The sequence below is a fragment of the Chlorocebus sabaeus genome, chromosome 9 (assembly GCF_047675955.1).
Source record: "Chlorocebus sabaeus isolate Y175 chromosome 9, mChlSab1.0.hap1, whole genome shotgun sequence".
NCBI lineage: Eukaryota > Metazoa > Chordata > Mammalia > Primates > Cercopithecidae > Chlorocebus > Chlorocebus sabaeus.
In genome coordinates, this window is record NC_132912.1 from 28,274 (window position 1) to 55,000 (window position 26,727).

At 46.6% G+C, this 26,727-nt stretch overlaps 1 protein-coding gene and 1 long non-coding RNA gene across 2 annotated transcripts in view; one reads left to right on the forward strand and one right to left on the reverse strand.

Annotated features, from left to right (window-relative positions):
• The window catches only part of LOC140712349 (SH3 domain and tetratricopeptide repeat-containing protein 1-like), a 44,151-nt gene that overhangs the window by 8,384 nt on the left and 9,040 nt on the right, over positions 1-26,727 (reverse strand). The window contains 3 exon segments of the mRNA XM_073018668.1: positions 3,331-3,693; positions 3,696-4,211; positions 5,773-5,814. Coding sequence (XP_072874769.1) covers positions 3,331-3,693; positions 3,696-4,211; positions 5,773-5,814 — 921 coding nt within the window.
• Positions 17,828-25,700, forward strand: LOC140712350 (uncharacterized). Its single transcript, XR_012093876.1, has 2 exons — positions 17,828-19,643; positions 23,374-25,700. It is a non-coding gene; the product is annotated as an uncharacterized lncRNA (long non-coding RNA).

Consider the following 26,727-nt stretch of genomic DNA (forward strand, 5'->3'; position numbering starts at 1 on the left):
CGAGGTTGTGGATGGACACAGAGTGAACAGCAGGGGCTTGGCACCTGCACCAGGCCATCTATTTCTGCTTCACAAAGACCCTCTGGCCAGGATCAGGGCTGCCTTCAGCCTGAGCTGATGAGGCCAGGGGCACAAGTGGCCCCTGTCACAGATGGAACCCTGAGAGAGCAAAGCCAAGCATCACGTCTGCCACACATGGCATCATGTTGGGGGAATGGGATTCAAAGCTGGCCCCTGGCGTTCCCACACATGCTTCTCTCATGCAACCAGGCTCCCTAGCCACAGGCTCACTGGCCTCTCCCAAAGCCTGATTTTCTAGTGTCAGAAACATTCCGGAGATTAACATAGGAAACCAGGTACGCCGAATGGACATCTGTCACACACGCCACCCAACAACAGCCGAATACACAGTCCTCTCGAGCACCCATGGGACATTCCCCATGACAGACCATGTGCCAGGCCACAAAACGAGCCTCAGTGAATGGAGAAGGACTGAGACCAAAGCAGAGGTGTTCTTCAGCTGTACTGGCACAAAACTGGAAATCGACAGTGAAGGAAATGTGGGAAATTCAAAAAATATGTGAAAACTACACACTCCTAAACAACCAGTGAGTCAAAGAGACCAGCAGGGAAACCAAAAACTAATTTGAGAAGAATGCAAACAAACGCACAGCCCCGGCCAGTGCGGTGGCTCACGCCTCTCATCCCAGCACTGTGGGAGGCCGAGGCAGGAGCATCGCTTGAGTCCCGGAGTTTGAGATCAGCCTGGGAAACATGGTGAAATCCCGTCTCTATATTTAAAAAAAATACAAAAATTAGCCGGGTGGAGTGGTGCACATCTGTAATTCCAGCTACTCGGGAGGCTGAGGCATAAGAATGGCTCTAACCTGAGTAGAAGTTGCAGTGGGCCAAGATTGCACCACTGCACCCCAGCCTGGGCAATAGAGCAAAACTCTGTCTTTAAAAATAAAAATAGCACAACGTATCAAAAATTCCAAGATGCAGCTAAGGCAGTGCTGAAAGGGAAATTTATAACTGTAAATGTCTACATTCAAAGAAAGAAGAAAAATCTCAAATCAAAAACCTAACCTTCCACCTTGAGAAACTAGAAAAAGAACTAAACCCAAAGTGAATAAAAGGAAGAAAATAATAAACGTGAGAGTGGAAATGGAAAGTAAAAATACAGAGAATGGAAAAACAAAAGAGATAACAGAACCGAAGGTGGGTTTTTTGAAAATAACACAATTGACAAATTGTTCACTAGACTGACCGAGGAAAGAAAGACGGGACACAAATGACTAAAATCAGAGACTGAGCACCATGGCTGACGCCTGTCATCCCAGCACTTTGTGAGGCTGAGGTGGAAGGATCGTGAGGCCAGCATTCAAGACCAGCCCGGGGGAACATGATGAGACCCCATCTCTAATAAAAATGAAGAAATAAAAAATTACAAACCCAAGTTTCTAAAATCAGAAATGAAAAGGAAACATTATTGCCGACCTGACAGAAATAAAAGGATTCCACGAAAACACTACGAACAATTGTACACCAACAAACCAGACCATCTAGACACAACAGCCAAATTCTTAGAAGGACACAAACTACCGAAAGTGACTCAAAAATGACCCCAAGGAAGCATGTGGGGTATCAGCCCCGCCCTTGGTCTCCTCGATCGTTCAGCGCAGGGTGGGGAGACAGGGAAGCATGATCCCCGTTCCCTGGCCTGCATTTCCAAGTCTGAATCCCCCAGCACCCCGGGGAGGGCCTCGTAGGAGGAGGTACCACAGGCTATTGTGCCAAGAGCCACTGGAGGCTGCAGTGGGGGCTGGGGCACTGGGTTCCTGGAAGGTCTCCTTCCAGTCAGAGAATGTCCCTGGGGAAGAAGCCTGGGTCTGAACCCCCCAACCCTCCTTGGGCAGATGTGTGGGACCGGGGCCCCTTCACACGGTCCTTTCCAAAATCTTATCCCTCCTAGGGCCAGGAGTGGGTGCCAGGCCTGTGCTGGAAATGGGCAGGTTTGGTCACAGCCCCTGGGGCTCTGGTCCAGGTCACAGGAGGCACCTCTGAGTGGTCTCACTATGCCATGACAAAGCGCTGCAAGACAGAGGGGACCCACAACAGTATCCCTTGTCTCAGCCATTTCCCTGGACTCAACTTCCTCATCTATTCTCTGTGGCCTAGATTTCGGACAGCCCTGCACACCTACTGTCCGTTCACTGCTCAGTCTGCAGTGACTGTTCGATAGCACTCCATGGCTCCCCAGTGCTCTTGGGGAAAAGGCCAAGCCACAGCCTGAGGTCCCAGGCCCTGCTTAGCTCTCCAGAAGAGCTTCTCACCATCCAGCACCCAACCCACCCCCTCCCAACTCTGCACCTCCCTGCATAAGCCCTGTTCACTCATCCCCGCTCCCACCCCACTCAACCCCGCTACCACTCCCGCTCACTCACCCCCACTCACACCCCACTCACTCTCCCGCTCACTCACCCCATCACACCCCACTCATCCCCGCTCACACCCCCCCACTCATCCCCACTCACTCCATCACACCTCCACTCACTCACCACCACTCACACCCCACTCATTCCCACTCACTCACCCCCACTCTCTCACCCCTAGGCCTTCACACAGGCTACACCACCAGCCTCTCCTCCACCAACTATTACTTGACTAAATGCTCTCAACCCTCTGGTTCTAGACTAAAGAGGCTTCCCTAACCCAGGGCCAAGTGCTGCCCCGCCATCACGCCATTCACCCTTTTGTGGCTTCTGTGGCCTGAAGCTCACATTCCCACGCTCAGTCTCTGCCACCCGAGGACCCCACAAGCCCCATTTGTGGGTGGGGCCTGGCACACTGCACAACGAGCTGCTTTTGCATGAACTGCTCTGCGGCTTTGGGCAATCACCCGCCCCCGTGTCCTCTGTGAAGTGGGATGACAGGTGCGCAGGCTGCCAACATACCAAGCAGATAACACGGGCACAAGAACTGGTGTTCAGGGCCTGGCTCATGGTGGGGCCCGAAGTCCCAGCGCAGCCGAGCCTGCCTTGATCCCAGGGTTATGTCTAGGAATTCCCAGCATGCAGGACTTTCAGTGCCCAAGGCAGGATGGTCCCTGGGCAAACCAGGAAGAGCTGGCTGCCTCAGTAGGCCACAGAGGGCCTGGCCCTGCATGGGAACCGCCTGTCTCCAGGGCGCTTGCCAACATCTGCTGCTGGACATGGCTCAGCACTTTCGATGGTAGAAAAACCACCACTTGTTTCTGAATCATAAACCCCAGGTGAGCCCTGACCCGAGTGGCCCCAGAAGGCTCACAGGAGGAACTAGGGCACTCACTCTCCACATGGCCTATTTCTACGGTGACCAGAAGGGCCCATTCATAGTAGCCCTTGCCCTGCTGGGCTGGGCCCTGGCGGGTGCAGAGGTGGCCCAGCTGCAGGAGTACGTGGGTGAAGTCTCGGCCACACTCCCTGCAGGGCAGCCTCGAGAACAGCCGCATGGTCCCCAGGAGGTAGTGCTGGGCCAGCCTGCTGGCACTTGCATGCAGGCACAGGGTCCCGAAATTGGCCAGCACCACTGCCTGGTTCCTCCAATGGCCCAGGTCCCAAGCCGCTCATAAGGCGCAGTAGTAGCCCTCAGCTGCCTGCCTCGTCCGGCCTGTCCTCTTCACAGCCACGGCCAGCATGTTGGCCATTACACCCTCTGGTCCTCTCTGGCCACCACTGCATCCTGGACAGACTGCAGGATGTTCAGGGTCACCAGGCTCTGTCCATGAAGCACGTGAAGCCAGGCCAGGGCCACCAGGCAGTCCACGATGGCACGGACTCTGGTCATGAAGAGGCCAGCTTTCTTGGCCGCCCCTCGGGCATGTGCCAGGCACTCAGTCAGCTCCTCCTCGTCGCTAAAGCTGCAGAACATGCCGCTCAGCCATGGCAGTGCCACGTCGTACAGGCCACAGAAGCTGGCCTTGTACCCGGGGGCGTTCAGGAACAGCAGCAGTGAGCTCAGGGCCTCTGGGTCCTCCCAGTCGTCCTCAGCTTCCAAGAAGAAGGAGGGGTCCTCGGGGTCCTGCAAGCTCACGTTGCTGGATGCCGCACAGAGACCCCAGGACGCTGGCTCCAGGGGGCAGCCTGGGCAGGTCTTGCATTGTTCCAGAACATTCTTCACCTTCGACAGGGTCTCCTGTGGATCCAGGCCCAGACAAGATGGAGGTATTTCTGCAAGTCACAAAAACACCTAGACATATTAGAGTCCGGCAGTGAGTCCTTGGTCCACTGGGGGCAGGGTCCCCCCATCCCTGCCCTCTGTGTCCCCGGCGCAGCTTGCCATGAGCCCTTAAGAATTATGTGCAACGCAAACTCGGGGCCTGGAGCACGTACGAACTCCGGCACTACGGGGACAGAGAGAACACGCAGGCCCGTGGCCCGACTCTCCTACAAAATCACCCTCCTGTCCTGTTTTGTCGCCCACCTGACAGCAAGGTTTTAGGAGACTGTGTCAGAACAGTGACCCCTCAGAGATGCCTTTCCCTTTAGAAAGAATCAAAGCCTTCTAACTGGACCCATGAATATGCAGCACCACAACTACAAATGTAACTTCTGTCAGCATATTGGGCCCCCCGGTGGGGTACAGGAATCCATGAAATCCTCAACAGCCAATCAGAGCTATGGATCAGCTCAAAAGCTGCTATGCAAAATTGGTAAAGCCACCGACGGCACAGGACAGGGGTGTTGTACCCATGTGCCCAGCTCCGTGCAGGGAAACGGACCATCCCTGCAGGAAGGATGGGAAAGCTTCCAGGCCCCTGTGGCCACCTTCACCGTGGATGGTCTGAAAACCTGAAGCCCACGGTTCCTAAAGGGTTAACAAAGGCCAGACTGCTCCAGCAGCCCACTGGTGTCTGCTGGCTTTGGTGGATTCCTAGCCAAAGCCCCCTCCCAGAGGTGAGCAAACAAGCGCATTTCCTGTTGGAAAACCTGGGATGAAAGGAGGCATTACTGGGAAGGGAAAAACCTAGATTTAAACCGACCCTCTGTTTCAAGCTCACATGCAAAAAATATGTTCAATACAAACTGCCTCCTTATTCATCTGTAAAGCCTTAGAATTAAAAAAATAAATAAATATGATTTAGAGGCAAATGTCTGACTTGACTACACTAGATTAGCTAAGAAATCGCCCCCACCCAGCAGAGGCACACAGCCCCTCCCAGCCACTACCCTGGCCTCCGGGGCAGCTGGAGAGCCACGTGCCTTTGCTCCAGTGACTTTGGCAGAGGGTGGAACCACCCCCTCCCTGAGGCAAACCTACAACAGCCTTCCCTTCCCCCCTGGCTCCCCTCAGGAAGGAGAAGACCCTTCAGGGACCTCAGTTGAGGCCCCTGCAACCTAAGGCTCTGAATTCTGCTACCCGCTGAGGGCAGTGTGGCCTCCCATCTCTGAGGCAGAGCACAGGGTGAACTGCAGCTTCTCCAGGTCATGAAAAAGGAACCCACAGCTACATGTGGGTCCCAGCAGTGGAAAGGATGCCCCATCTCGGTTGGGGACCAGGCGGGGGTCAGCATGTTCATTGGAAGAAATGTGGGACCTCACGGCCTCCAGTGTCAGAGTAGACGGGAGGTTCAGGCCCACCTCAGGCGATGTCCCTCAAGTCCCCGGCCCACACCACAGAGGGGTGACAGCCGCATCCAATGCCCACCGTACTCACCTCTGTCCCCTCCCCTGCCATTACTCCAAAGCCCAGCTCATAACCAGAGAAGCCTGAGCCACGGGCAAAACCTACCTTGTTCCTGCGGCTGCTCGGTCTCAGCTTCCTCTACTGAGTCTGGCAAGGGAGAACAGAGAAGCAATGAACACCCCCAGCCAGCACCTCTGGTCCCATGTCAGGTTGAGCTGGTGTCGGTGTTGCAGGATGAGAGCATTGCAGGGTGCAAGGGTTGAAAGTCATATCGTCCTCTTCCCTCCTGGATCATGGGAACAACATCACTGTGTGGTGTACACTTTCTGCGATATTGGGAGTAACATCGTCTTCTGTGCCTTGGAATATTAAGGACAATATCACGGGGGGACGTGTACATCTTCTGCAATATTGGGAATAATATTATCCTCTCTCTCCCTGCATACTAAGAAAGATATCACAGAGTACGTGTTCACCTCCTGCGATATGGGGATTGATACCATCTTCTCCCCTTCCAGATATCAGGAAGAGTATCACACGGGGGTGTACGGTGTCTGAGATACTAGGAGTAATATCAACCTCTCAGCCTTGGAATATTAAGAAGAATATCACAGGGTGGATGTACACCCCCTGCCATATTGGGAGTAACATCAGCCTCTCCTCTCCATGGATATTAGGAACAATATCCCAGGCTGGGTGTACGCCTCCTGCTCTATGGGGAATCATATCTTCCTCTCCCAGGATATTAATAACAATATCACAGGGTGGGTGAACACAGCCTGCGATACTGGAATTATTATCATCCTCTCCCCCTCCAGATACTAGGAACCATATCACAGAAGAGCTGTACCCTCCCTGGGATATTGGGAGTAATATCATACGCTTCTTCCATGAATATCAGGAGCAATATCACCGGGTGGCTGTTCATTCATTGCTATGTTGGGAGTCATGTCATATTCTACCCCTCTCAATATTAGGATCAGTGTCACAGGGTGAGTGTATACCTACTGTGGTATTAAAACTAAAATCATGCTCTCTGTCCCTAGATATTAGGAACAACATCACAGGTAGGTGTGAACCCCCTGCAGTATTAGAAGCAATAATATGATTAATTAGCAAACATCAATCATCGATTTTAATAATTATCAGGCTAGTCTCGAACTCTTGACCTCAGGTGATCTGCCCGCCTCAGCCTCCCAAAGTGCTGGAATTACAGGCGTGAGCCACGGCGCCCAGCCAACACTACTTGACATCCCTTTTTGGACCTCAAATTTAGCATGCGGAAAACACACTTTTGATTCCCCCTACTATAACCCACTCCTCCCATAGTCTTCCCGATCCCAATAACAGCATCTCTAGTCTTCCAGTTACTCAGGCCAAAATCCTTGACATCATCCTTAAAACTTCTTTTTCTCTCTCTTGTCATCCAACCCATTTAAACTCTCCTTTCAAAATATGTGCCAGACCTAACCACTTCTCACCTTCCTCATCATTTCCAACCAGGTCCAGCCCTCATCATAGCGCTCTGGGTTACGGCAAAAGCCTCCCAATCGCCAGGCACAGTGGCTCACGCCTGTAATCCCAGCACTTTGGTAGGCCAAGGCAGGTGAATCATCAGAGGTCAGGAGTTCAAGACCAGCCTGGCCAACATGGTGAAACCCCTCTACTAAAAATATAAAAAATTAGCCGAGCATGGTGGTGGGCGCCTGTAATCCCAGCTATCCGGGAGACTGAAGCAGGAGAATCACTTGAACTCAGAAGGCAGAGGTTAGAGTGAGCCGAGATTGTGCCATTGCACTCCAGCCTGGGTGACAAGAGCGAAACTCCATCTTAGAAGGTTAAAAAAAAAAAAAAAAAAAAAAAAAGCTTCCCAACCCACGTCTCTCCTTCCACCTTTCACCCTGCCCTGCATTCTACCTTCCTCTCTCAAACATTTCAGAAAAAAAAAAAATTATATCCACAGAGAGGGAAAGTACAAATGGGGTGAAATGTTTGGGGAATCTGAGGGAAGAGTATATGGGAATTGTCTGTACTATTTTTGCAACTTTTCCATAAGTCTGAATTATTTCGAATTCAAGAGTTAAACAAAGAAGAAAAAAAAAACATTATCTCCCTTTGTGAATCCATCCTGTCTTTCCCCTGGCAACTTAAGGACACTCTCAACTAACACATCTATTTTTTCATGAACACTAAAAGAACCCTTGCCGAGTTTTGACTTTCTGTGCTTGGCAGTAGAAGTGTGTGTGTGTATGTGTGTGGTGTGTATGTATATATAGAGAAGGAGAAATATATATATGAGTATATATATAAATATATACTATATTTACAATGGTAATGTATATATATATAAATATATGTGTATGTGTAGATATATATAATACGTACCCCATAGCCTGTCCTTAACCAGTTCTAAACTTAGTCCGAAAAACACACATCTAAGCACAGAATTTCAAAATAATACGATGAATATTTTGATAGAGGGATGTGTTGCTATGGAACACGCTGCTAAGACACAAAACCTCCTAGATGGGACAATGAATGAACGAAGTTTGCACCTATAGGCACCCCCTCTGATATCCCCTCAAACGTTTATAGTTATATGCATTTGCTTCCGCCAGGACCCCTATTTCATAAGGGTTAGTTCTAGAGTCTAGCAAGTTCCTACTACAGCTGGCACACATATGCCATTCAAAAAACAGTGGCGGAGTGAATGACGAGTTAAGAACCGTTTGTCAGCCAGTGCTCAGTAATACAACATGCACTGGTATGCAAATGATATTTTTGTTGAAAGCAACAGCAGGATCACAAATTATCTTTCCAGAGAAAGCAAACCTCAAAAGCTTCTTTACCCTACTAAAGCACATTATAAGAAGCTCCCCTTATATAAAAGAAAACCTCCTCATTCGTTATCAATGGCATGTAAACCTAATAAGCCTCCGTCTCTGATGACATCTCTTCCATCCCCAGGGCTAGATAAAGGAGGTTCTGGAAACCCTGGGAGTTGTGAAGGTGGCTCCCAGCTCTGACAGTCTTGAACCCTGCATGCGTGGAGGTCACACAGCAGAAGAACAACAGAGGGAAGCATCATCAGACTTCGAATATGTTTGAACCAGAGATAGCAAATAGGCTGCAGCCAACTGAAAACACCAGAGATTCATGGTGGCCACCTGAGGGGTTGTGCTCTTAAAAAACAAAAATAAAAAATAAAAATTAAAAAATTAAGAAAGGAAGGGGTCAAGAATCCATCAGGTCTGACTGAGACGTGTATCAGTGACTAACACCCCGTATGGCAAAAGTACTCCGGTGCGCTTTGGGTACTCACAGCTTCAGCAGTATTCAAAGGCGTGTGCTCCCCTAAGACTAAGCCACGGGAATACCCCCAGCAACACTGCCAGGAGAAACATCTCCCATGGATTTGGCTAGAAATACAGTTGTCTTTAACAAATTCACACTGAATAAATCCTGACTTATTAGACCCTGTGAGAATGGCATTCTCAATGATAACAGTTATCACTACAATCTCCAAACATCTGCGATCCTGCAGGGAGGAGCTGTGACAGTGCAGGCCACAGGCCACATGTCCAGAATGTTTCCCAGATTGCCTGTTACAGAATAAAAGAAATGAATCCCCCCCCAAGAATGTCTTCACTCACATTTAGCCAGTTGTTCCTTTGTGTGCATCTCTGTGCTAAAATGGCCATTCTTCCCCACAGCCTGAAGTCATATGCTAAAATAAAAGAGACTCACATGAAGCCAGAACCATGCAGATGCAAGGAAACCACCACAAAGGAAATGGGCTGGAGAGTGTGGCCAGGAGGATGGTACTTCCCAGGAAGCAATTACTTCATCTCTGCCCATGAAGCAGGCAGCTGTTATTGTCCCCCAGGCCCACGCCAGCCACTCAAAGTAGGTTCTAACCAAACTACCTCCAACAATCAATATAAATACACCACACAATTGGCTTCTGAAAGGACACCTTGCAACCAACAAGAAACTGTTAGCACAACTTTGACAAACTGTACAACTAAAAACCTTGGAAAGGGATAAACACTGCCACATTTTGACTCAAATACTGCTACGTGGTAGCACCGCAATAATTCACTGAAACAAAAGAATGAATGAGGAATACGTTTATATAGGAATCAGAGGAAGCATGACTAATCATTTAAAGAAATAGGTCAAGAAACTGCTAGGTTCAAATGCTACCGTGAGACACTGTCAGGGCCTTAGGCAAATTCACTTCTCTTGGTCCTGTTTCTAGGTTCATGAAAAACCAGCTTTGGATTAGGGAATCTATTGCTTCCCCAAGTCTTCCTTCTGTGATTCCAGCCCAGATTTTAGGACTGCTCTCCCACTTGGTATATGAAAGCACTTTCGATGTAGAATAGCACTAGTACATTTCTGTGTTGAATGCGGTTTGGGACCTACTCTATGAGGCAGAATATCATCATGTAACTTTAAACGTGACGACAAGGCGCACTCTAGATAAGGATAACACATAAGATGTGGCCATACACCTGTGCATGCCTGACAGGGAGATGGGGAAGTCTCATTTAATGAAGCCAGGGTGCCTGTTGCACCTGAACATCCTCAGTCCACGTCAAGTTCACAACGTCCTTCTGACATCAAACCACAGGTATCACATACTTTTCCATACTTTCCACCCAAGATTAAAATATGCAGAGCACCGTGATAAAGACACCTCCATTCCCAGCATGTTGGCTTTCATTCCATAGAATTACATACTTTCGGTGCAAAATGGTGACCAGGTTCCAGCGGCAAGCAAGACTGGACTCAGTGGGGACAGCAGGCCCTGCAGGAGCCACCACTCCTGTCGCCACAGTCTGATGCAGCTGCAGAGAAGCTGTGGCTGAGGCCATTCACTTTGTGAGAGAACTGCACAGGAGGGAAAAGGTAGGGAAGAGGGCAATGTCATGCTTCTGAGCCCAAGCCAAGGAATCGCATCCCCTGTGACTTGCACTTATATGCCCAGATGACCTGAAGTAACTGAAGAATCATAAAAGAAGTGCAAATGCCCTGTCCCACCTTAACTGATGACATTCTACCACAAAAGAAGTGAAAATGACCGGTCCTTGCCTTAAGCGATTATATTATCTTGTGAAATTCCTTTTCCTGGCTCAAAAAGCTCCCACACTGAGCACCTTGTGACCCCCACTCCTGCCCACCAGAGAACAACCCCCCTTTGACTGTAATTTTCCTTTACCTACCCAAATCCTATAAAACGCCCCCACCCTTATCTCCCTTCGCTGACTCTCTTTTTCAGACTCAGCCCGCCTGCACCCAGGTGATTAAAAAGCTTTATTGCTCAAACAAAGCCTGTTTGGTGGTCTCTTCACAGGGACGCGCATGACAGGCAGGTGCAGAGCCAGGGAAGGACCAGTGATGAGAACAGAAAGGAATGCGTCTCCCTGTACACACACTCGGATTTTATGACAATGTGCGCAGGGGGCTGAACTGGATGCCTGAGAACATTCCTCCAAGTTCTTTTGCTGATTTTCTAAATATTGGTGTAAAATCTGAACTCAGACAAAATTTTTTTAAATCGCTTCAATCAACATCTTTGTCTAGTGCTCAGCATCATATCTACATGATCATCTAGAAAACCAACTTCTGTTCTAAGGCTCACATCTTCCTATTAAGTCCCAGGGATTTTACAAGAGAATGCACCTCTCATTCGCATCAAGAACACACACAACTACTGTTAAAGAAATGATTAAATTGCTTACATAATTTTTTAAACACCCAGATTTGAAATACAACAGAGACAACTTTTTGATAGCCCTGCTTTCCAACTGCGAGTGGAGAAAATAACCTACCATGATTTCTAACCAGTCAACAACCTGTCTTCCCTGGCTGCAGTAGGAGCAATCTTTCTGAGCTCAGGATGAAAAAGAACCCAGCTGGTTAGGGGACAGACAATCTTCAGTTCTCAGTGGACTTCCCGGGTCCCAAATCCCCATGTGACACGTGGAAGTAAACAGCTATCATTGACCAAGCATCTGAATGCTTATCTCACCTCGCCATCTGATTCTCCTGCCATGCAAATTTAAAATTAATAAGCCTGCTATTAGAGAACAGAGTTGGTGCTACATCTGTCTTCCTAAAATTATGGATAATTACCAGCCCACAATGGCTTCTAATCAGATTTGAGTAGTCCCTTAGACAGGAAGCTAAAGTGCCTCAGCCCTAAACTGAGAAGAAAACAGAAACTGGAATGCTCTAGGTTTGATTTTTTCCCCCTTGTTCTAAAGTTGCTGTTCACGAATCTCCTTCTACTGTCTTGTTTATAAAATGTATGAGAAACAGGGAAATTCAAAGACATGATAGAAATGGCCACGTTTTCTAGGTACAAACTTTGTGAACATTATTTTTAGGTGTTGGGCTTTTTCTCCACAAATTGTGAGCCTGGAGTACATTTTCTCCCTCGTGGTTACACATTCAGAGTCAGGGAAAGTGGCTTTAGGAGTAAAGAGGGGAGTGCAGTGAGAAGTGACCGGACACTGAGAAGGACAGACAGGGACTCTACCTTGGTGGCCTACAGCATTCCTGGGCCTCCGACTTTACTTTTCTATCTGTACAAGGGATCTAAAGGCCCGTGATTCTAGGCCATGACAGCTCTTCATACACACATACGCAAACATCACACGCCTGTGTGAAAAGCTGTGACACTTGGCTGATTTCCTGAAGAAGTTATCTTGTATCATTTCTACTCAAGTACTCCACCTCCTTCCAGACAAGTATCTGAGGATGATGGGCTATCCCACAGCCATGTGTGTAACCTCTGCTGCTTATGATCCCTGTTCATATAGCATTTTCCAAAAGCATTTGGTGTGAACTGACAGAAGAAAGAAGAATAAGGTTCTTTCAGCCCATTCATTCATTCATTCATTCATTCAACAAATATTGACTATCTATGTGCCAGGCACTGGTGATATAACAGCGAACATATATTTTTGTAGGTAGCGACAGACAACCAAAAAGTATGTTAAAGAGTGATCAATACTGTAGAGGAAAATACACCAGGAAACAGGAAAGAAGAATACCCCTAGCCACCCTACACTGGGGTGACGCTAGTGTTACAAAATGGAAACAGCGGCCGGGGGCGGTGGCTCACACCTGTACTCTCAGTTCTTTGGGGGACTGAGGCAGGCAGATCACCTGAGTTCAGGAGTTCAAGATCAGCCTGACCAACATGACGAAACCTTGTCTCCACTAAAAACATAAAAATTAGCTGGACGTGGTGGCACACAACTGTAATCTCAGTTACTCAGGAAGCTGAGGCACAAGAATCACTTGAACCTGGGAGGCAGAGGTTGGAGTGAACCGAGATCGTGCCACTGCACTCCAGCCTGGGTGACAGAGCAAGACTCTGTCTCAAAAAATGTAATAAAAAAAAAAAATGTAAACAGAGAATAAGATACCAAAAGAAAGAACATGAACGATTAATTGTAACAAAAGCCTTTGTAAGCTGATTCTTTCCTTCCTGGATCCTTGTCCCTTACAAATGGAAAAAGAGGGCGGAGAGGGGGTAGTATCCAAATGATGTTGTAAGATGGCTTCGGGTTTCAGATGTCTGACAGCCATACTCATGTACTTCAAGGAAAAAGCTCTAGCTCTATAAGCAATCTGGGCAATGGTTTAATGATCCTGTAAGATCAGTACCATATTCTCTCATTTTTCATAGATGAGGAAACTGAGGCATAGAAAGGCTAAGTAAATTGTCCATGGTCACGGGTGATTTAGAAACTTTTCTTCAAACTTTCAAAAGTTAACTACTGCCACTATTACACATGGGTTTTTGTTTGTTTGTTTTTGTCTGTTTTGAGACAAGGTCTTGCTCTGACCAGGCTGGAGTGCAGTGGCGTGATGATGGTTCACTGCAGCCTCGACTTCCCGGGCTCAAGTGATTCTCGCACCTCAGCCTCTCCAGTAGCTGGGATTACAGGCATAAGCCAATACACCTGGCTAATTTTTTAATTTTTATTTTTTGTAGGGATGGGCTTTCACCATGTTGCCCAGACTGGTTCCAAACTCTGGGCTCAAGAGATCCTCCCAGGTTGGCCTCCCAAAGTGCTGGGATTACAGGTGTAAGCCACTGTGCACAGCCCTACAAATGTGACTCATACAAAGTGAGAGCAGTGAGCAGGAAGAGAACAGAGACTTCAGCGAGTCTCCTGGCTGTGTCAACGCCATATCCCTCCTCCATACCGTAATGTGTCTACACCCACCAAGCTCCTAGACGTTGAAGGCAGGCCAGCTCAGAGACGAAACAGCAGTCAAGAAAGAGAAGATGCAGACATGCGTCTTGATTTCAGCTCGAGCGTGCCTCTCTGCCCTGCAGCTGCACAGGCAGAAACCAGGGGCCGTGAGTCTCAGGCAGTGTGTTCGGTTCCTGGCTGGTAATCTTTTGGGAGACCATCCCATACAATTGGTGTTACACTTCTCAAAAAGGAAGTGTGAGTTTTATAGAAAAATCGATTCCGTTTGGGAGAAAGGCCTAATAAAACCACAAAAGGATAACACATTCATACAACAACAAATTCAATTCATCTGTCACAAACTGAAATCCCAAAGCCATCTGGGCACACAGCTGCTTTTCTGAGCTGAAATTCAACTTCAGTTGAGAAACAGGTCAACTTTGCTAAAAAGATTTCTTTTTCACATGCCTCCAATAAAAATTCCTTTCCCTCACTTGTCATTTTCCAGATTTAATGACTCTGTTGGCCTTTCTTTCATTTAGGCTGTGAACACTGACTACATGTCTAATACCGCCAGGACTCCAAGGGAGGCACCCTAGGGAACACAGATGACCACAGCACAGCGACAACCTCAAGGAGCACACACAGGGAAGGCAAGATGATACAATCGAAGACTTCACACAGAAAAGAACTTGGCATCCATACCCCGTCCCATTTCTAGAAAACAACGATGCTGACTTAGGAACATTTACCGAACAGCCTGCAGTGTGGAGGCAGCACGAGGGGGTTCCATGCGGGGAAGAGCACCTTCAGAAGGGGGCATGCAAGCAACGTGGAGGCAGGAGACGCCCCCACGCACAAGGGCCAGCCTGGGGGCCTGCAGAACTGCCCATGCATCTGGGAAGAGGGAGAGAGGACAAGATACTTAAATGCTCCAAAACGAATAGAAGCCTCCCAAGAACCTCCCCCGAAATGGGGCAGGGATTTACAAAAGACCAAACCGAGCATGCGCAGTTACCTGAACATAGCGCCACCAGAGCGAGCTATCAAGGAAGAAACAGGGTCACTAGAAGCCTGAGCCTCTACTCGCAGCTCTGCGACTCATTCACCCTATGACCTTGGTGAAGGCTCTTAGCTTCTGTGAGCCACAAGAGAATCATGGGAAAACAGAAGATATGAAAACTGCTCTGCCTTTTTCACAGAACTGCTGAGGGAATAAAATCAGATAACGGATTTTAAAATTCTCTGTGAATTACAAAGCGAAATGCAAACGTATGAAATCATTCCTACCATTAATAACAGTACTGCAAAATTAAGAGAAGAGTTAAGACCACAGCATTTTCCATCCCCCGACTCCCGAGAGAAACAGTGAGTCCAGCTGACGTATTTGGGCAACCCCAGTATCTAGGCTTTGAGAGCCTCACACCGCTCATGAACTCTGACAGTATCACTCCAGCCCAGTGCTCATGAAGTTCTCCAAGACAGCCAACTGACCTAAAATACTACAGCTTTTTCAGCTGGACTTGAAGCCCTCCAAGCTCACAGCACAGCTAAACAATGAAGAAGAGGTTTTCTGCCACTAGACTCAAAAGTTGGCTTTCGTAGATTCCCATAGAAAGAACATTCAAGGCCAGGCATGGCGGCGCATGCCTGTAATCCCAGCAATTTGGGAAGCCGAGGCAGCAAGATCACCTGAGGTCAGAAGTTCAAGAACAGCCTGGCCAATATGGCAAAGTCCCATCTGTACTAAAAATACAAAAATTAGCCGGGCATGCTGGCGGGCACCTGTAATTCCAGCTACTCAGGAGGCTGAGGCAGGAAAATCCCTTGAACTCAGGAGGTCGAGGTTGCAGTGAGCTGAGATCACGCCACTGCACTCCAGCCTGGGCGACAAGAGCGAAAGTCCATCTCAAAGAAAAAAAAAAAGAAAGAGCATTCTTTTTTGCTGATGTTAAATTTCCTGTGCTTAACACAGAGAAATCATACAACACTGAAATCCTGAAAAACATATCATAAAAAGCATTTAGTGACTGAAAAGACATTCAATATAACCTGTAACAGTGAGTTCCCCTCCTCTTTCCAGCCAGCTCCACTAACGCTGTGACCCTTAACAATGCTTTCACTAACACAGAGGAAAATTAATAGGACCACTTATCCCTCTCAGCTGACAGCTAAACCACTGTTTCTCCCTGGGCTCACTAAAGATGACCTTTACCCAAAACCAGGCTGCAACGACCCTGTAGATGTTGACTAACAATTTCAAAATTCCCATATTCTTTGTCCCCTCCTAAGGAAGATGAACTGAAGTCAGGTGTCTCCAAGTCAGAACTAACAGAGGCCTTAAACATCAGATGGCCCATTCCTTTCTTTGACAACCGGGGGATTTAAAGCTGAGCTTATGGAAGAAAACAGCCTGTTTAGTAACAAAGCGAAAACCAAACCCTAGTCACCCAACCTCTGGTCCAGAACTCCTGCGACATTCCAGCACCCATACAGGATGTGTCTCCCTAACCAGAAACTCTGAAATCCACAACTTTTGAGTGCTGATGTGACGCTCAACGAAACGTTCATTGGAACAGCTCAGACTCTGAATTTTTGAATTCAGGATGCTCAACCAGCAAGTATAATACAAATATTCAAAAATCCAAAAATGTAAAGAAATCTGAGACACTTCTGGTTCCAAGCAGTTTGGATGAGGGATATTCAACGTGCATTTTTTTTTTTTTTCCTCTAATGAAGGAAATTAAAAACGAGGCCCAAGCAAAGTCATTCAATCCATACTAAAGTCATTCAATAGTTTAATTAGTACCCATTTAAAGTTAAGTGCTACCCGCAGATATTTAAAAGGATGAATACATACATGCCTATAATTCCAGAACTTTGGAAGGCCAAGGTGGGAGGATCACCTGATGTCAGGAGTCCAAGACCAGCCCGGCCAGCATGGTGAAACTCCATTTCTGCTATAAATGCAAAAATTAGCCAGGCGTGGTGGCGCACACCTGTTATCCCAGCTACTCGGGAGGCTGAGGCACGAGAATCGCTTGAACCTGGGGGAAGCACGTTGCAGTGAGCCGAGATCACACCACTGTACTCCAGCCTGGACCACAGAGCAAGACTCTGTCTCAAAAAAAAAAAAAAAGAAAAAGAAAAAAGAAAATTTAAATTGTGTTTTCACATGGAGCCGATGTTCCCAGAACACAAACCCTGCTCTGTGCTCCAAGGGCACACAGGGTGCCCCTTTATCTTAATGCTCACCATATTCCATGGCAGCCATTGGCACGTGTCTGTCCATCGCACTAGACTTCCTGTGCATGAGGCAGGGATCATATATTATTACCTTTCTGTCCCCAGTGTCTGGCCTAGAAGACACTCAGTAAATGATTCCTGAATTAAGTCAGTTACTAAAATATGTTAAACTTGTATTAACAAAATTGATTTAATAAGTTTGCCAATGCAGCGTTCATACCACACAGCTTAAATCTCAATCTGCGGATTTATCTTGTGTTCTGCTAGATTATCACCTATTAACATTCAGAAGGCACCTAGTATGTGCTAGGCATTACTAATTGCTGGGGACCTAGCAGTTACAAAACAACATTCCTTGTTCAAAGACAAGTTCTAGTATAAAGAGGAATAGAAGGAACAGGCTAGATTGATGAGAGAGCTAAGAAAAGGACAGGCTGCCATGGGAAGCACCTGGTCTTGTCTGGATGGTACACAGTTAACAAAGTCTGAGTGCTTCATATAGCATAAGATCATCTCCTCCAAAGAAGCGAATGAAGCTTTGATTCCCCAGTACCAGAAGTCACCATAAAGGTGTGCACAGCCACATGTTTAGTGTAGGAAGTGAAAGCAAACGAACAAAGCTCCAACTTCCAGAGGCAATGGTCCAATTATGAAATCCTCTGGCTACGTTCAATTGAAATTCAAGGTATTCAAGAGGCCAATATTTAAGGGATAAATTAACCCAACCACTTAAAACTAAAGTAGTCAATGGGTAAACGTATAGTACCTTTTACACATTTATTAGCTCTTAATATTTACATTTAAATATGACGACGATGGTGTAATAACTTTATTAACTAGTTATTATGTGTTAGGCACGAAACTAAGCACTTTACACACACATTTACACGATCCTGTGAGATGATAATGACCCCTTGTCATCCCATTTCATAGATGAAAGTCAGGTTTATATAAGCTTAAAAACTTGCCCCAAATGACACAACTACTTAGCAAAACCCAGGCAGCCTGACTCCATAGGCCTTGTTTAAAGAAGTAATATTTATAAACTGTCCAGCACAGCGGTGGTACAAACAAGAGTTCAATCAATGCCTAAAGAGTACTTCATACCCAAAATCGTTTCCCGCCAATCAAACTAGACTTACTCTGGTTCTGCATAACCAACTGTCAAATTATTGTTCCATGAAGAAAAGGTGGAATGGGTAGAGATCAGAATAGAGTGAATAACTGGTCAATGTACTTCATGACAGGTAGTAACAGGATGTGGCATTTAGGCTATTTCCACACTTGTTTGCATAACACTTTTTCACAGTTCTAAAGCACAAGAACCATTCTAAGCTGGTGAAAGCGTAAGGCATGTCTATGATCCAGGACTCCAATTCACTGTGGATCAGTGGATCTCAACCTTTACTCAACCTTTAGGGTATATCAGAACCACCTGGGGGTTTTTAACAGCACTATAGCTGCCCAGGCTCCATTCCTGCAGATTCTATTTCAACTGGTCTGGAGTAAGCACGCATGTGTTTTTCACAGCCCCCCAGATGCAGCTAGGTTTGCAAACCACTGTCCAAGATGCTCTCACACTTCCGCTCCGTTCAACACACACTCACTGAGATTCTAAGCACTATGAATCGGACTAGGTTAACAAGTCAGGCTCCACTCCCTAATAATATTGTCAAAGAAAACAATATCAGAGATTTATTCCAGTCCAAACCAAATAAATTGCCGGGTGAAAAAAATGCCCTGGCATAGTTTGTCATACAAAACAACTTCCTGCGTCTTCCCGGTCCGTAGCCTAGAGACTGACTCTGAGCCATGAGAATTCAGAATCAGGGGAAAATGCCAGTTTGAGGCATCTGCCTGCCAGTTTGAGGCATCTGCCACACTCCTAGCACACCCCCAAAAGCGTCCAGCTACATTTCACATCCACTGTCCTAACAGGGGTCGAAACAGGGAAGAGCAGTGCAATACAGAAAACAGAGCCTGCTGGGCGCCAAAAGGCTGGAGAATTCCAGTCCTAGCCCTGCTACCAATCGGTCTGGTCACTTCTCTCTGGTCCTGGTGTGGCCAACAGTTATGCGCGAGGGTGAGGCCTAAAAACACAGATGTCAGGCAAGCTCCAGCATCCAAAATACATAGAAATTAAAAAGCATTAAGGTGATATCAAGGAAAGTATGCCATCAACCAGAAAAGTAACTGAAGTATTCCTTTTCCCATTCTTAAGAAATCAAAAGTGGAAGCAAAAAATTGAACAATCAGCCTACCAAGTAGACTGGGGCAACAGAATACACTCACGGATTCTGTTCACAACAGCGGGAGTGACAGACCAAAAGGAGAACGGCAGAGCGTCCCTCTCCCCTCTGTCCCCTCATGCCACCAGCACGTGAGTGCGTCCACATGCAGCGCCCAGTCTCCTGTTCCACTGACGCCAGCGTCCACTCACCACAAGCCTACTAAGCGCCACATGTGCTATGATGCTCCCTCATCTCATCACCATAGACGTCCCTGCTGGAGGTGAGTATGTGACAGACGAAAATCACGGAGGCCTAGGGAGGTTGAGACCCGCATTCCCACTGCGGTGAGGGTGTGCTTGAGAGGGACCCCACGGCTGGGCCCTCCATGCCGCTCTCCTCAGTCATCACTCCCAGACCAGAGCAGTGAGGGTGAATTTTCTTCCTCTATTTTCAGCCCCTTGGCTGACCCACCGTTCCCCAGAAAGCTATCGAGTTCTGGCAGCTCTGAGGCCACAAAGCCATAAACGCACGGGACACACAGCCCATCTGTCTCTAACGGGTCTTTTACTTGTCATGCTGGTCATTTCAAAGAGCAGATGGGTTAAGAAAGACTTGGCAAGTTACCACGAAATGACCCCTCCACTCCTTCCTGGGGGAAGGGTGACTAGCGAGCAGTCAGGCCGGCTTTCTTCCCCGACTCCCTGCATTCCTGTCCCCAAGGAGCCACAGACAATCCCACCAAATAGAGGCAGGAGACAGCCGCCTCCTTCCTACAGCTGGAGGGGGGAAGGGTCCTCTCGGGCCTTTCTAACTGCATGAAAACCAAACTGTGAGCTGTACTGACCCGGGCCTCACCCATGTTGCAGTCACGTACAACACAGGTGCCCAGTGGTATCATCAGGCAGAACTACGAATGTGCTTTCCATCGTTTTCATACAATGATTCCAGAACCGCTATCCACACAGTTCCACTTCTCACACATACGACGTACTTCACGGATTACACAGCATGTTCACCATGGCCCTCATCTGCTCCTCCCAGCAGCCTTGTGTGATCCCTTGAGTATGTTTTCCCATCTCCATTTCTTAAGAAATGGAGTTTCTGAGGTTATGAAATCAAAACTTTCCCAAGAACATCCAGCTAGTGTTAGAACCAGGATATGAGGGCTTCTGATTCTAGAACCGGTATTTGTGCCACTATTCCACATGGGCCCCTCCAGGGATTTCTGCCTGATCTGAAAATGCAGACAGCAAATCCGTCTCTCTACAGTCCTGGGGTTCCCTATAGACAAGAAGTCAAACTTCTAACAGAAAGCTTATACTTATTTGGAAGGCTACCTGGGATATTTCTTTTAAGTTAGTTTGTTCATGTTTTGGAAAGATTGTTCCAATGGCAATGTGGGGCATGAAGTGTAGAAAGGATTCCATGATGAGACAGAGAAACAATTTGGTGGCTCTTACAACGGTTCAAATGAGGCATGAGGTGCAACCAGAAAGGACAGAGGGAAAATGCATTGGAAAGAAATGCAAAATGAAGTCCACTCAGACCCAGGATGGAAAAAAGGGGAGTAAACATGATGGTGGTTTCTAGTTTGAAAGACTGATGAACAAGGATGTCATTAACTACTACAGAGTGGTATCTGGGGTCTGGGTGCACCAGTTTGTTTAACCATTCACCTGCTGAGCAGTCTCCAGGTTGTTTCCAGTTTCCAGCCTTTATAAATAATGCTGCTATGAACAGATACATATAGGCTTTTGTGTGAACATAAGTCTTCATTTCTCTGGGATAACTGCCCATGAATGTGAGTGCTGCATCCTATGGCAATTGCACATTGAGTTTTTTAAGAAACTGTCAAGCTGTTTTCCAGAATGGCTGTACCGTCTTCCATTCCCACCAGCCAAGTGTGAGTGATCCCGTTTCCCCGCGTCCTCACCAGCATTGGTCTTGTTACTACTTTTTATTTTAGGCATTCTGATAGGTGTATAGTGACGTGCCTTTAGTGTGCATTTTTCTGATAGCTCATGATGTTGAACAGCTTTTCATGTGCTTATATGTTATCTGAAATGTCTCTTCAGGTCTTTTATTCATTTTCAAACTAGATGATTCGGTTTCACTGCTGAATTTGGATAGTTATTTATATATTATAGATATGAGTCCTTTACCAGACATGTGGTTTGCAAATAGTTTCTCCCAGTCTCTAGCTCCTCTTTTCATCTTTATTTTGCATTTTACATTTTAGTCCATGATCCATTTTGAGTTAATTTTTGTACTAGGTATGAGGTTTAGAGAAGAGTTCAGGTTTTTTTCCTATGAATAATCAGGTAGCCAGTAAGTTTTTTTAAGAGACAAGGTCTCACTCTGTCACCCAGGCTGGAATGCAATGACAAGGTCAGAGCTCACTGCAGCCTTGACTCCTGGGCTCAAGTTATCCTCCCGCCTCAGCCTCCTGGAGTAGCTGGGACCACAGGCAGGTGCCACCATGACCTGTTAATTTTTTTAGTTTTTGTAGAGACAGGATCTTGTGCCATGTTACCCAGGCTGGTGTGGAACTCCTAGGCTCAAGTCATCATCCCACTTATATGGGGCCAGGCAGTGGCACATGCCTGTAATCACAGCACTTTGGGAGGATGAAGCAGGAGAATCACTTGAATCCAGGAATCCCAGACCAGCCTGAGCAACAGAGGGAGGCCCTGTCTCTGCAAAACATTTTAAACATTAGCTGGGCATGGTGTTGTACACCTGTGGTCCCAGCTACTTGGGAGGCTGAGGTGGGAGGATCTCTCGAGCCTATGAGGCTGAGGCTGCAGTGAGCCATGATCGCACCACTACACTCCAGCCTGGGAGAAAGTGAGACCCTGTCTCAAAAAAAAAAAAAAAAAAAAAAAAAGAAAAGAAAAGAAAAGCTAGAGCATCACCCATATTAAAGACAGGTATTGTCTTTTTGATAATTTAATTACAGTTATATAATGGACATGTAAAATATCCAGTTTGGAAGTTTGAAAAATACATAACTTTAAGTATTCTTACCTTAAAATTCTGATTCCTACCTATCTCATACTGTTTACATAAGTATCACAATGCCGGGACAACAACTAAAAATGTGTACGAGGGAGAAAACTGAGCATGTATGCCTATTAATTCAGGTATATTTCCCCCTTATTACATAAAAAGGTCATCACGGCAAATCCCTGTGACTGTATCTAAAGCAAGCCTACAGTTTTACTTCTCTGTATTATAAAATGCAAGGCTAAAATTCAAATACTAAACATTTCCTGAAGCCAAGGGTAGTTTACCTAAAATAAATGCCTAGGGTCTATATAAAAAATATGAAAAAGCTAGCTACTTCATAGTCATTCCAATCTAAGTTCAGTTTTTTCTTTTTTAATTGACACATAATTGTGTACTGTACATATGTACGTAGTACACATGGTGATGTTATAATACATGTATTGTAGGTGATCAGCATAATTAGCATATCCACCATCTCAAACATTTATCATTTCTTTGTGTTGGCAACGTTCAATACCCTTCCTCCAGTTATCTGGAAATATATATATATACACACACACACACACATATTTTTTTTTTTGAGACAAAGTCTTACTCTGTTGCCCAGGCTACAGGGCAGTGGTGTGATCTCAGCTCACTGCAACATCTGCTTCCCAGGTTCAAGCTATTCTCCTGCCTCAGCCTCCCTGGTAGCTGGGATTACACAGGCACTCACCACTATGCCCAGCTAATTTTTGTATTTTTAGTAGAGATGGGGTTTCACCACGTTGGCCAGGCTAGTCTCAAACTCCTGACCTCAGGTGATCCACCCACCTCAGCCTCCCAAAGTGCTAGGATTACAGGCATGAGCCACCGCGCCCAGTCTGAAACTATATATTCTTGTTAACTATAGTCATCCTATGTTATAGAACACTAGAACTTATTCCTATCCAGCTAGAATTTTGTATCCTTTAACACATTTCTCCCTATCTCCCTCTTCCCCCACCCTTCTCACCCTCTAGGATCCTCTGTCTACTTTCAACTTCAATGAGATCCACTCTTTTTTGCCTTCCACATAAGAGAACATGTGCTGTGTAACTATCTGTCTCTGGCTTATTTCATAATATCTTCCAGTTCCATCCACATTGCTGAGAATAACAGGACTTCATCTTGTGTTATGGCTGAATAGTATGCTACTGTGTATAAAGACCACATTTTCTCTATCCATCATCTGCTGTTGGACACCGAGGCTGATTCCGTATCTTGGCTATGGTGAACAGTGCTGTAGGAAACAGAGGTGCGGATGCCCCTCTGACACTGATTTCCTTTTCTTTGGGTATCTACACTGTAGTGGGACTGCTGGATCACACTGTAATTTCATTTGCAGTTTTCTGAGGAACCTCCATACTGTTTGCCATAGTGGGTGCCTTAGCTTACTCTTACTCTTTCTCTTTTTTCTCTTCGAGACAGAGTCTCACTGTTGCCCAGGCTGGAGTATAGTGGTGTAACCTCGGCTTGCTCACTGTAGCATCTGCCTCCCAGGTTCAAGTGGTTCTCATGCCTCAGCCTCCTGAGTAGCTGGGATTACTGGCACCCGCCACTGCACCTGGCAAATTTTTGTATTTTTTTGTAGAGATGGGGTTTTACAACATTGGCCAGGCTGGTCTTGAACTCCTGGCCTCAAGTGACCCACCCACCTCAGCCGCCCAACAGTGCTGGGATTACAGGTGTGATCCACCGCTCCCAGATAATTTTTGTGTTTTTAGTAGAGACGGGGTTTCACCATGTTGGCCAGGCTGGTTTCAAACTCCTGACCTCAAGTGATCTGCCCGCCTCCGCCTCCCAAAGTGCTGGGATGTCAGCGTGCGCCCCACGCCCAGCCAGCTGCTCTAGTTTACACCCCCCTACAGTGTGTAAGAGCTCCCTTGTCTCCATATCCTCGCCAGGATTTTTTGTCTTTTTGGTAATACTCATCCTGACAGGTGAGATGATACCTCACTGTGGTTTTGATTTGCATTTCTCTGATTATAAGTGATACTAAGAATTTTTCTCACATATTTTTTGGCCATTTGCATGTCTTCTTTAAAGAAATGTCTGTTCTGTTGGGTGTGGTGACACAAACCTGTAAGCCCAGTACTCAGAACGCTAAGGCAGGAGGACAGCTTGAGCCTAGACCAGCCTAGGCTGCATAGTGAAATCCTAGCTCAAAAAAGGAGGAGGAGGAGGAGGAAGAGGAGGAGGAGGAGGAGGAGTAAGAAGAAGAAGAAGAAGAAAAAGAAGAAGAAGAAGAAGAAGAAGAAGAAGAAGAAGAAGAAGAAGAAGAAGAAGAAGAAGACGACGACGACGACGACGACGACGACGAAGAAGAAAAAAGAAATAGCTTTGTCTGTTCAGCTTTTTGACCTCCAAAAATTAACAGCCCATTTTGGAATCTGATGACCTGCCTGATTCAGAGACAATCTGTGTTTGGTTCTACTCTGCTACTTCCTATGTGACTTTGGGAAGTTCCCTTAGCCACTTTGAGCTCAACTTCCTCAACATTAACCAGGAATAAGTGCCACCTGCCTCTGCTGGTTAACGCTGAGGACTGAAAGGAGAACCTCCAGAACGCCACTTGACAATGCCACCTGATGGAAGCCCCTCAATGCGGGGCTGGTAGGATCATCTGAAGCTAAGTACAACTTTCCTTTCCACTTTCCCAGGCTCATTCTGCATACGATTAGAAAGGAATAGCGAATAAAGGAAACCAAAATACTTGCTTAATTTTTTATAAGAAATTTTTAAAAAGTGGGGGTGGTGGAAAAATAGGAGGGAGATGAGGGGAAGGAAAAGCAGCCGGTCACAAGTTCTAGTCCAGAGCTCATCCCCGGCCTCCTCACTCAGGCAATCACCAGTCCCCACCTCCTGGGGAGGGGTACTTTCTCGGCGGGCTTCACCCACATGGAAGGCACTGCCACAGGTGTTCAGAAACCAGGAGCACCTTGAAATGGGCAATGTGCTTTGGGTAGGAGACCTACAATTTCCTCAAAGAAACCACGGCACAAAAGTGACCCACATAGGAGGTAACCAACGGCTGTAAATACTTGGTGGCAAAAACTGATGTCATACCTTGTGTACAGGAGACACACACCCAAATAAAACTTGCCAAAATAGCAGAGAAAAAAATACAGCAGACATCCAGTACCATTCTGTTACAGAAATATTTATATCCCAAAGCCAGGGACCTCTCTGGAACACTGCCTTTATTTCCATGTTTCATGGAAGATGTTTGAGTGCACTCACGTGTGTCTCAACAAACTTCCAGTCCCTGCTCTAAACCCTGTGGCTCCTCAGCAAAACCCAAAAACAAGTATCAGTTTTCCTTCCAAATGGGAAATTTCCTGACCTAACGAAACCAGCATCAAATCCACTTATTATGAGATAGCTGATTACAGGCGAAGCCCTCTAGTCCCAGGATGACTCCCCTCCTGCAGGAGCGGGAAGGATGGCCATAGCACTGGCCTTCCAGACCACATCTCCAGGTAGTTCGAAACCATGGCTGCTCAGGTGAGCCATGATAAAAATCTTAACCAAGTATCTCTGAAAAGTGTACATGTCAAGAGCCACACCTCGAACCAGACTCAGCAGAAATGGACGTTGCAAGGTTTGTTCAGAGACCTCTTCTCCATACCCCCTCTCCCCGGGACCTCCCTCCTTGCACTAGGGGTCCAGGGCCAATGGACCGCTCCCTTACCTCTAGCCCAGTGCATTTTCAGGAACAGCTCCCAGACTGTACCAGACCCTGAAATGTATTCACTGAATGCACTATTTCTTCAAATGATCATAAATCACCTGACTATAACAACAATTGTTTTAAAAGTTTTCTCTCTCTCTGTTGGGAATCGTGCCATGAGTTTGAGCAAGCAGCTTTGCTTCTCTCTACTGCAATCCTATCATTTGCAAAATGTTAACAATTACTGTGTTCACCCATAGCATTGTTGTAAAAAGCCTTAAGACCCACTTCATGTAGCCTGCCTGGAGCACAGACCCTGTCATATGGCAAACGTCCACTGAAGGTGAGTTATCTGTAGCTATTAGTACCTAGCACTCCAGCGAACAAAAGGAGTCGATCAGGTCTCATCGTATCACCATGAAAGGATGTCCATGTAGACTGCGCAGTGGGAGTAGGGGGACTCAGTGTTTATCAGGTACTATTTTGTGTTTTACAAAGCGTACATATATATTTGTAGGTACACTGGAAAAGATCTGGAAGGAAATACACCCAGTGTTAATAGTGACTACCCCAAAGACACATTCATCCAAACAAACAGAAAAACACTCACTATCTTTCTGTCTTCCATATCATTTGAACTATTTTCAATAAGCATCTATGGCTT